The 10,957-nt window shown below is 43.8% G+C and overlaps 2 protein-coding genes across 3 annotated transcripts; one reads left to right on the top strand and one right to left on the bottom strand.

Moving 5' to 3' along the window:
- The first annotated feature begins 306 nt into the window (after positions 1-306).
- LOC123085669 (histone-lysine N-methyltransferase EZ1) lies at positions 307-7,877 on the top strand. 2 transcript variants are annotated; one of them, XM_044507342.1, is made up of 17 exons: positions 307-679; positions 802-909; positions 1,029-1,363; positions 1,978-2,139; positions 2,899-2,983; positions 3,103-3,240; positions 3,349-3,396; positions 3,473-3,544; positions 4,223-4,872; positions 4,982-5,117; positions 5,793-6,010; positions 6,322-6,453; positions 6,619-6,709; positions 6,792-6,839; positions 6,921-7,049; positions 7,155-7,232; positions 7,362-7,877. In XM_044507342.1, exons 1-17 carry the CDS (start codon positions 623-625, stop codon positions 7,545-7,547), a joined length of 2,673 nt encoding a protein of 890 aa, XP_044363277.1. In that variant the 5' UTR covers positions 307-622; the 3' UTR covers positions 7,548-7,877. The 2 variants fall into 2 exon arrangements, with proteins under 2 accessions (XP_044363277.1, XP_044363278.1); XM_044507343.1 differs by lacking the exons at positions 307-679; positions 802-909 and having other exon boundaries at positions 1,141-1,363; positions 1,973-2,139.
- A 139-nt stretch (positions 7,878-8,016) lies between these two features.
- Positions 8,017-10,778, bottom strand: LOC123085670 (protein trichome birefringence-like 6). The gene is made up of 5 exons (XM_044507344.1): positions 9,589-10,778; positions 9,251-9,443; positions 8,974-9,164; positions 8,576-8,734; positions 8,017-8,460 (listed from the first exon to the last, which is right to left on the bottom strand). The coding sequence occupies exons 1-5, from the start codon at positions 10,674-10,676 to the stop codon at positions 8,133-8,135; spliced, it is 1,959 nt and encodes a 652-aa protein (XP_044363279.1). The 5' UTR covers positions 10,677-10,778; the 3' UTR covers positions 8,017-8,132.
- Between the last annotated feature and the right edge of the window lie 179 nt (positions 10,779-10,957).

The following is a 10,957-nucleotide window of genomic DNA, read 5'->3' as shown; positions in this document are numbered from 1 at the left end:
TGCGTAGGTGAATCATTAAGGCTATTCATAGTGAGGAGTATCATATACGTGCATAATATTATGAATGAAATAGTATCATAGATGAACTTATTTATTATATAACATAATAGCATAATACTTCATTTTTTATGATACGGTATCTACCTAAATTACTCTAAAACCCCCTCTTCTTTAATTGTCTGGTACATCGGCGTGTCTGCTAGCGCCGAGTGCATGATAACAGCCATCGTTACTATGGCTAGCCTAACGTCTCTCGCATTTCTTTCTCCGCCATCGCTTCCCTTGCGTTCCACACCGGTGGACGGTGGTCGGTGGTCGGCGGGATCACAGCACAGCGGTGCAGACGGCCACGACCTCCCTTGGACCTCTAAATCCTTCGCTACCCAACGACGCCCGCCGCCACTTGACGTGAGCCCATCCGGAAGCCCGTGCAGCGAGAGGCCCCCACTGACGCCAGGCCACCTACCTGTCAGACCTTAAGCCTCCCGCAAAGAGGATCCTAGCCTGCCTATGCTGCTAGCTATAGTGCAGAGCCGTCGCGTCGACAAGGGTCAGAGAAGGCAGGGCTCCTCGCGTCGAGGAGCAGGAGGAGTGTGGGCCTGCGGCGGCTCGCGCCATCGCCATGGCGTCGTCCTCGTCCAAGGCCTCCGACTCCTCCTCCCACCGGGACGGCCCCAAGGTAGCGTTCGCCGGCCTCCGATTCCCCTAGCGGCCCGGTTCCCCGCCTCGATCTCCCTCCCCAATCTGATCGGGTTCGATCCTTTTCCGTCCCCTTGTTTTTTTTTCTTTCGTGCTCCGCAGCGGCCGGATCAGGGGCTCGGCGTGGGCACCTCCTCACTCATGGCGCTCCATGGGAAGCTTACGCAGCTGAAGCGCCAAATCCAACAGGCCCGCCTCGCCTCGATCAAGGTAAAGCAGAGCACCGACCGCATCTACAGAATTCGTTGTGAATTGTGAGTTTTGTTGGGTCACTCAATCTGGTCCGGGGATTGAGCTTTGTACCTGTGTCCTGTTTTGACCTTTGACAGGAGAAGCTGGAGGCAAACAGGAGGGCGCTGCGGAAGCACACCTGCGGCCTGTTCGATGTGGCCGCCCTGGCGGAGGCGGCGTCGAGGGGCTCGGAGAGCAGCAACGTGCTGTCGCAGCTCGCCGCGGAGGGCCAGTCCAGGATCGTTGGCTGGAACCTGGCGAGAGGGTCGGGGGAGAGGGAGGTTGTGCACGTGCAGGAGGAGAACCTGTCGGCCGACGGGACGCTCGTGCTCTCCAGCTCCGGCGACAGCGCACAGTCCATCGTTTTGCAGCTTGTGAAGCTGCCGCTGGTTGATAAGATTCCTCCGTACACCACGTGGATCTTCCTGGACAAGTATAGTGTTGCTACTCTATTTGACCTGTTTGATGACTTAATATTAGGTTGCTCTTCAGTTCTACAGTACTAGTTCATATGCCATATGGAGTTAACTTGAGATTTATGAAAGGATACTTCAATGTGCATGCATTTAGATGAACAACTTAGTCATGAACTCATGATAGAGTTAATTAACTTGAGATATATATGCGTGGATACTCGAATGTGCATGGGTTCAGGCATTTGAACAACTTAGTCATGCAAGCCATAGGTAGAAGTTTTTTTTAGCTTGGGGAGCTGCATAAGAATTTGACAAATCATATATTTAATTACTTGAGCATGACATGTTCAGATAGCGTTATCAAGGATATTGCTCTGGGATGAAGTGGGGAAATTTGAGTTCCTTAATTTAAGAACATATGCAAATCCATAAGCATTCTGTATATCCATGATCATTCCAAGAAATATGACTATCGACATGATTGATGCGTCGTGCTACTTAGCATAAGTTTATTAGCTGAATTTATTCTGAGTAGTTTGATTTTGTTAAATGGCTCATACGTCGGTATAAGGACAATTCTTGCATTCCTTTTGTCTTTGATATTTATTTTTTCTGGAACAACACAGCGCAGAAACCAAAGAATGGCCGATGATCAATCAATTGCTGGTAGGAGGAGAATTTACTATGATTCAGCTGGCAACGAGGCTCTAATCTGCAGTGAAAGTGATGAAGAAATTCCACAACCTGAGGAAGAGAAGCATGTTTTCACTGAAGGAGAAGATCAGCTAATATGGTATAATAATAGAATCTATAATGGCCAATCGAGATGCTTTTTTTATACCTATTAATGTTAAACTTGAAAATGCTTGCTGGCTGGCACAGATTCTAGAAGGACTTAGTAGTAGACTACTCTTTAATACCTTGTTTCATCACCAATTTTGCCATTTTCTCACTTATCATGGTATTGGAGATGCAATGTTGGTCTCTTCACAACCTCAGTGCTACTGAAAACCTCAAGTTCCTTTTTGAAACAAACCACAAGCTTTTTGAACTTTAGTTCTATTTAGTTTACGACTTCACATTTTTTTGTTGGATGCTTTAATATGAATCTACTTATATTATACTTTGTGAACATTTGTGTAACCAAGGCTAAATATTTAATCGACTGCTATTTAGGTGACACTTAGTTAAATAGAGACAAGTTGTCTGTACATGGGTACACTTTCTCGAGGCCAGAATAACCTGTGACAGAAGTGCTCATTTAGTCAAGCAATGTGAATTAAATTGCTTGTGCACATATAAGAATATACCTTTTCAAAGACGCAAAACTTTTGTGTTTTCTTGAAAAAAATATTTGAATAAGAATAGGAACTCCTTAATTAGATCTGGTTAACTTAATCATTATTATCCTGCAAAAATAATGACTACTTTGCACAATGTTCCTGTTATGTGCTATCATGGCAATGCCATCCCCATCTCTTTACAATCAACCTTGCAAAAAAAAAACTATGTATAACTTGTCTGATTCTGAGTTTCTGACTATCTGCTGCAGGAAAGCTACTCAGGAACGCGGGTTAAGTCAAGAGGATTTAAATGTTATCTGTCAGTTTATTGATGCATCTCCTTCAGAAATCGAGGTGATGTGCCACGAAAAACACAAATTCTTTGTAGCAAGATCTTCATTAAGTGATATCACCACAAATAGCAAATGTCTTTTGACTTACAATTGTTTCTGTTGATTTCATTACAATTCCAGGGTAGATCTGAATTTCTTTTTGAGAAACACGAGAAGCACTCTGAATTTTCTGATAAGATAGAGAGCCAACTTCCTCTTGACAAGACTGTGGATATAGTTTTGGATTCTTTTGATAATCTCTTCTGCCGCAGATGTTTGGTACATTCTACTTCTGGCAATCTACCACTTCTAGTCCTGTTTTTAATGTCGGTTTGTGCAACTATGTTCATCAGGGTGTGATTTATTTGATGATATATGTTCATTCAGGTTTTTGATTGCCGTCTCCATGGCTGCTCTCAAAACTTAGTATTCCCAGTGAGTAACAATTCATTTCATGTTCTAATAAAATTACTTCTCTGTGCTGCTAAGTATTAACTCCTATTCTTGTCAGAGTGAGAAGCAACCCTGTGGGTTTGAGCTCGACGGAAACAAGAGTCCATGTGGTGACCAGTGCTACCTTCGAGTATGCTTCACCTCAGATTTTACAATTATATTCATTGGCATTAACTTATTTTTCTTTAGGTTTTCAGTTAAATCGTACCAGCCCCTGTAGCAAATCTATGAAACTATTTTACTGAACTTCTATTGGTGGGGAACATTGTTAGAGTTTTGGTGCCCGAGGGTTTCCTTGTAGATATTGGAAGAAACGGCACGATCCACTATTCCAAAGATACTAAAAACCTTAATTTTTACAATTCACTCTGTTATGCACATCTGCAAAATTTTGATTTTAAATTCTACTGTGTTATTGAGAACCAAAAAGACAAGTGATAGTTGTATTACATATGAACACTTGAACAGTGAATGGAGCGAATTTATCTTTTAAGTACTTCACAGCACGTTTGGACCTGGCATTGGAATTTTGTAGGCGTGCACATTGTAACATGTCCTACATCTTTGAATGTTCTGGAGTTTTTTTAGTACTGGATCAAGCACTTCTTCTAAAATGCGAAATGAGAAACACGACCTGTGGATGCCAACGGCAGTGAATTTGACCGATGCTACTTTTTGGCAATCTGCTGATTACTTTTTATACAATATTTGGTCTTTTAATTGCTACTAATAACTTTATAGATCCGTCCTTTCAGTTGAGCATGTTTACTGTGCTCCGAGGCTAATTGTGGTATTAGTTTGTCCACAGAGAAGAGAAGGATTTCAAGACATACACAAACATGATTATGCTTCTTCTGCAACACATAATATGGAGTCAAGATCCACCTTACACAAAGTTGGTACTGATATGGTATCTGAATCAGAAGATTCAAACCGAGAGGAAGAAATCATTAAATCAAGTATATCTGTTGGAACCAGCAGATCAAAAATATCTTTTGAAAGTGCTGAAAAACATACTGCACTGCCTTCTGGGGATGCTTCTGAAACTGAAAATGTATCCACTGATATGCTTCTAAGAAGTTTAGGGAAGCGCAAGGTTTCAAAAGGACCAAGGTCTAGTGATGATTTCCCTTATAAAAAGCCAAGGACGCTTGCTTCAGATATTCCTTTTGCAAGCCATATATTGAATAATCATTCTACTTCGGAGATTGGTGACACAAGACCAGATATCAGAGAATTTGGAGGCAATCAACGAGATGACCCCAATAAGAAAACTTCTAATAAAGATAGTTGCGGTGGAAGCCCAACTAGTACTGCTGAGGATGCAGCAAGAAATACTAATAAAGAATCTTCAGCAAATAATTTGTTCAGTTCCAGCAGGGAGCACCCTCTTTCTCATTGGAGTACCCTAGAGAGGGATTTATATCTGAAGGGAATAGAGATATTTGGGAAAAATAGGTAAATTTACATATATAAGGTGCAATTTCAAGTGTTATCTCCCCCTAGGTTTTGTGGAAACAGACTTCCCTGATTAATTGAACTGTTGCTTTCCTGATTAATTCCACAGCTGTCTAATAGTCAGAAACCTATTATGTGGCCTGAAAACCTGCATGGAAGTGGCTAGCTACATGTACAACAATGGTGCAGCAAACATGAGTAAATCCATTTCGGGCGATTTCACAGAAACTGAACAAAACTACATGGTATGTATTGAATCACGTTGGTAGTCTCCTGCTCTATTTCACTATTTCGTTTGTACTCAGATTAGGAATGTTAAAACAAACTAAATGCTGGCAGTCATATTGTTCTCAATGCAGTCACTGCTGCTGCTGCTGCAGAAAGAATTACGTACTTCAGTTAGTATTTATTGCATGGCATGATGCTCCTGATTTTGAGGTTCTGTTTCTTCCGATGAAGTTAGGTGTTCTTTCAGCACAAAAGTGAAATATCTTAGACATGGTTTGTATAACTGCTGTTCAGCCAGAGTTCATAATATGGTAGATTATCGAAGTCTGAGTGGTTTAGGGGTTACAAATAAGTCATTTTCCCATGAATTAAGGACATACTCTACTGCTCCTGTGGGTTTTCTGTTTTCATTTCGAGGAGCAACATGTGCAATATTATTGAGCAAAAAGGGAGAGATGCAATAAAATCGCTAACTTAGTGACAGAAAGATATGGGAGGAGTGCATGTCTCAGCCTTCCATTAGGAACCACACCTATTACAAGTTACCATCATTAACCAGCCCAGCCTTCACAAATGAAGCAACCAGGATCAGTATTACTGCACATATAAAAGTCAAAACATGCAGAGACTAACTTCATTTTCCACTGGTATTGTTACGCCAGCATCATAATTTTTTGTCCATGGATTTGTAGGAGCAAGGCATGGTTGTGAGAACAAAAGTCTGTCGTCGAAGGGGCAGAACTCGAAAGCACAAATATCCTTCGAAGGCTGCAGGGCATCCAGCCATTAGGAAAAAAGTTGGTGATGGGAAGCAATGTGACAGACAGTATACACCGTGTGGGTGCCAGGAAATGTGCAACAAAAATTGCCCCTGTGTGGAAAATGGGACATGCTGTGAGAAATACTGTGGGTATGTTCCCATTATATCGAGCAAAAATCCGTTACCCACCTTATCTCTTAAGATATTTTATGCATCCACAGTATTTCCTTGAAAAGACAAGAGATATGCATTCTAGAAAAAACATTTAGTATTGGGCGTGTATTGAGTATTTGACGCACAAAGTGAAAGTGATCATAAGACTAATGACATCTACAGTTCTCTTTTATCATCATATTAGTGTAAGCAAATGCAAAGAAAAAACTTGACCCTGGGTTCATTAGTGTAAGCAAATGCAAAGAAAGAACTTGACCCTGGCTTCATTTGTTAATTATCATATTTAGGTGTTCAAAAAGCTGCAAAAACAGATTTAGAGGCTGTCATTGTGCAAAAAGTCAGTGCAGAAGCAGGCAATGCCCATGTTTTGCTGCCAGTCGAGAATGTGATCCGGATGTTTGCAGAAACTGCTGGGTGAGGTAATCAGCACTTATAAAATAAGATCTCCTTGTAGATGTTGACATAACTGTTTGATAGGGTTAAATGATTTGTTTTTAGCTACGTATCATGCACATGTTTAGCTTTATTCAGATTTATGGCGTGTTTTAGTTTGCCAAACTTCACATGATGTTCATTCTCTTCAGCTGTGGAGATGGTTCACTAGGCGAGCCACCAGAAAGAGGTGATGGTTACCAGTGCGGAAACATGAAGCTCCTCCTAAAACAACAACAAAGGGTGATAACATACTCCTGTAGTTTTGTCCTCTTGACATCATTGTACGCTACCTGTTTCATGCTAATTGTTGATCATAATTCAGATTTTGCTTGGAAAATCGGACGTTGCAGGATGGGGTGCGTTCATTAAGGTCAGATCACAGAAGCTTGTTTGAGTGTGATAGCATTCCCTTTCTTCTTTTGGCTAATTTTATTTTTTCTTGCAACACCAGAACCCTGTGCATAAGAATGACTATCTTGGAGAGTACACTGGTGAATTGATTTCTCACAAAGAAGCAGACAAACGCGGCAAAATTTATGACCGGGCAAACTCTTCATTCCTCTTTGATTTAAATGATCAGGTATCCCTGCATCACATGCCGTGCATCTGCATACAGTCATATTGAAAAAATAACAGATGGTTGAAATCAAAGTGGTAACCTTTAATTTGATTGATTGCTTCACAGTTTGTATTGGATGCATATCGGAAGGGGGATAAATTGAAGTTCGCAAATCACTCCTCCAGTCCCAACTGCTATGCAAAGGTAAGCATTGTTGTAAGACAATGTCGCTTCATGCTTTGTCTTCACCGTAATCTATTGTAATTTGTAATACAATGCAGCTTCATGCTTTGTCTTCACCGTAATCTTATTTCATCTTACGATCCTATCCAGGTGATGATGGTGGCCGGTGACCATCGGGTTGGTATCTATGCAAGGGAGCATATTGAAGCTAGTGCCGAACTCTTCTATGATTACCGGTATGGACCGGACCAAGCCCCAGCCTGGGCTAGGAGACCAGAAGGAGCAAAGAAGGATGAAGCGTCTGGTTCTCATCGTCGAGCACACAAAGTTGCTTGATAGCTGAAGAGCAGCTCTGATGATATAGGCTGCTGTAAACTATTGCCATACTTCACCAAACGTCTATCCCAGTTCATTATACAAGGGAGACCGATTGTTGGCCTGATAAAAAGAATGTGTATTCCTTACGAAATAAAGTCCCAAGTACCAAGCTTGTGGATGACTGACAAATAAGCTTTTATTGATAGTCTGAACGATAACATAATTGTGTGTGAACATGCTTGCCTGTACTCTTGAGAACTTATACATGGTTTTCAAACTGGAGTTGCCTGAACATCTACATGTTGAGGTGGACCAAGATGGCAATAAAAATTTATGCTATACAAGTCTTATCTTTTGGTAGGGAAGGAAAAGATGAATTTTATTCGCGACTTAAACTCTCTTAGTTGTATTGTGCAAAATGTTGGCAAATGTTTCAGAATCCATATCATAACTTGCTTGACACATTACCAGCTGGGAAGAGATGAAATAGAAGGAAAAAACAATCATAAAATTTATATCCAGAGAGAAAATATATACTCCAATAATTGCTGTACACAATATTAGCTGGGACAAGAGGACATTTTAAAGATGGAAAGCCAGTCACTAACTTGTAAAACCGTTCTCGTGTGAGGATACTAAATGGTAGAACAGCAGCTCATTCCATGTATCAGGCACTCCAGGAAGGCACCAGTGGCTGCAATCCTGGGTGCTGGATGCTGTTAAATCTCCTGCCTTACTCCCATACACAGAGGGGTGGCCATCTATCCTGAGACCAGATAGATTGGTAATGTTCAGAACTGTTACAGGAGTCTTCATTTGCTTCGCCACTTGTTCCAACATCGCATTTCTCTCGGGCACCGGCCTTGCCCGAGTGTCATTAAGAGGCATTGTGCTCTCTCTGCAGTGCCCCCCGGAATTCCACTCCCCGCCGCTGAAACCAGTGGTAAGTTGTTATTGCTGACCATGTTTTGCTTATTGGGGATTGCAGCAAAAAAATCGAAGTTGCCTGTATTGGAATTGAAAAGCTCAGATCAGAGGGAGCAAACCTGAAGTGTGATGGGGATGAGCTTCGGAAGAACACTTGCGTTTTCCGTGGATCAATGTAACGGTCGACCCATGATGCCCATGTGGTTAGTGCTCGATGGAAAGCTGTGGAGGCATCGAGGTGGGGATGGACAGTATCCCCTTCTTGATAATAATTCAATCTGCAAGCAAATGCAATATTTAGATCCCATAAATTATGTTGGTTTGCGCCCCTTCGCAGAAACATGCTACTCTTAGAGCATTTACTCTGCAAGTCCTAATATTTGCAAGAATCGAAACATAGACAGTGGCAGCTCATTTACAAATCTAAATTATCGTAACCAGATAAAATGCCTGTCATGCAAACTAACTAAAATGTAAAAACAGTGGTTAATTCTTTTCTGAGCTCATCAGCACTCACCCAGCTTTTGTTTTATGATGAGACCACCAATGGGCAGTATTAAACACAAGCACATTCGCCCCCTTCCATCTTGACGAGCTCCGGTCGATGGTATCAATCCGCAGTGTCCTTGCATGCTTTTGGCCGATTCTCGACTTGCCTTCATGCACCAAGAAATGGGTGACATGGTACTCCACAGTGCAGTTGTAGTCCTGCAGAAACCATGCCCATATGATGCCTACACAGTACCTTAGACACTGAATGGACTACTTCCACATAAGATTCATGACATACGAACCAGGAACTTGAAATTGTAATCCCCTCTCTCCTTGGTAATCTTGCGGCCACGGGTTTCATGAATCCTTGCAGGGTCTGACACTGCTTCTCTCAGCAAGCACATCATGGACTCCCATTGATTCCTGTTAAGGGAGTCCCCTGCGAACACTAGCCGCTTTCCGCGCAGCATCTCGAGCATTTTCCTAGCATCAAACCTGAATTTTAACAGCAAGCAAAGTTAGCAGATGCCAAATTGCTCATATACCAAGCTTAAGTCAGTAAATGCAAAAATTTCAAACGCAAAGTCTTGCATCCATGAAACTGGGGAAATATAATAATAATTGTATAATAATGCAGCACCTAGGGATATTGCAATGCCTTGGCTGCCACCTCCACTTGGTATACTTTTGTTCCGTTCTTCCATTTGCTTCACAGCTGAACCCTTGGTCTACGAATGGGCACGAATTGCTTGCGTAGAGTGGGTAGCTCTCATCGAACACCCAGCTCCCGTCGTAAACATCGCACTGCGCTATGCTGCTTCTCGCCAAATCCAGTTTTCTCTGAACCGCTTCCTGAATCACATTAGCATCCTGCTTAGTATTTGGATTGGCTGGAGCTTCTCCTGAGTTGTTCTTTGCTGAACGGTTTGAGATTTCCCACTGGCCCGCCTGTTGCGAAGCATAAGACCCTTGTGCAGAGGAATCGCCCTTTTCTCCGGCATGGCCACCGTGCAGGGATTCGCCTTTTGTCCCCGCTACGGGAACTGAACCTGAAGCTTCCGTGGAGAAATTGACAGCTTGCGCAGGCTTTGCTCTATCGGATTTCTCAACTGACGCAGCTGCCCCATGGCCGTGGGAGGCAGAAGCATTGCCTACATTTGACCTCCTTGCCGAGACGGCATCAGCTTTCTTGCCTTCGGTGGAGTTGGGTTTCACCGGAACCGAATCTTTCGCCAGCTTCTCGCTGTCTCCACCTGGTCGAACACCTCCTTTCTCCTCCACTGTCGAATCCAAACCTCGGAGAGAATAGCCTCCCGCTTCCGCAACCTCGGGCATCTCCGAAACCGCACCACCCGCGGGGGTTTCAAAAATCCCACCTCCAGGACCGGCTTCATCAGCCTTCATTGCCGAGCCCACGGGCAAACCACCAGCACGCCCGTGGCGGTCTCCCTCCACAGCCGAATCTTCCCCCAAGGCCCCGCCTCCGCCCCCAATAAACACCTCCGCTCCTGCACCACCACCGCCGCCGCGAACCGGCGGGACCGCGGTGGCGGAGCCGTTGGCGCCGATGGAGGCGGCGAAGGGGAGGTGGATGGGGCGGCCGAAGCGGAGGGCGAAGAGGGAGAAGAGGAAGGAGAAGAGGAGGGATGAGGAAGCGAAGGAGATGAGGAGGAGGCTCTTGGGGCTCGCGGGGCGGCTGGGGGAGGAACCACCCCTCTGCCTCTCCATTGCCAAGAGAGAGGTTGTCGGCGAGGTCGGAGCGTGTGGCAGACTGGTAATAAAGGCGGCGGTGGCGACCCGGGAAGAAGGCAAAAACACAAGGACGGGGCCGCTGCAACGGAAACGGAACGGGGACTTCGGGCGTTGTGGAGTAAGTGGAGTGACTTTTGTCTGTGCACCTGCTGCTGCCGACCGCTGTTTTTATTCTCTTTTCTTTCGGTATATGTGAAGAACAAGAACAGAGGCAAGTACTCCTACTCTAGCCTTTCGTTGATCATTTGATCAGCTCC

Source organism: Triticum aestivum, chromosome 4A (assembly GCF_018294505.1).
Source record: "Triticum aestivum cultivar Chinese Spring chromosome 4A, IWGSC CS RefSeq v2.1, whole genome shotgun sequence".
Classification (NCBI taxonomy): Eukaryota; Viridiplantae; Streptophyta; class Magnoliopsida; order Poales; family Poaceae; genus Triticum; species Triticum aestivum.
This window is presented reverse-complemented; position numbering and strand designations above follow the sequence as displayed.

Coding starts and splice junctions, on each gene's coding strand:
- LOC123085669 (XM_044507342.1), top strand. CDS start 623: ATGGCGTCGTCCTCGTCCAAGGCCTCCGACTCCTCCTCCCACCGGGAC. Junction 910..1,028: donor CCCGCCTCGCCTCGATCAAG/GTAAAGCAGAGC, acceptor GACCTTTGACAG/GAGAAGCTGGAGGCAAACAG. Junction 3,545..4,222: donor GTGACCAGTGCTACCTTCGA/GTATGCTTCACC, acceptor GTTTGTCCACAG/AGAAGAGAAGGATTTCAAGA.
- LOC123085670 (XM_044507344.1), bottom strand. CDS start 10,676: ATGGAGAGGCAGAGGGGTGGTTCCTCCCCCAGCCGCCCCGCGAGCCCC. Junction 9,444..9,588: donor AGGCATTGCAATATCCCTAG/GTGCTGCATTAT, acceptor GTTAAAATTCAG/GTTTGATGCTAGGAAAATGC. Junction 8,735..8,973: donor CATCATAAAACAAAAGCTGG/GTGAGTGCTGAT, acceptor ATTTGCTTGCAG/ATTGAATTATTATCAAGAAG.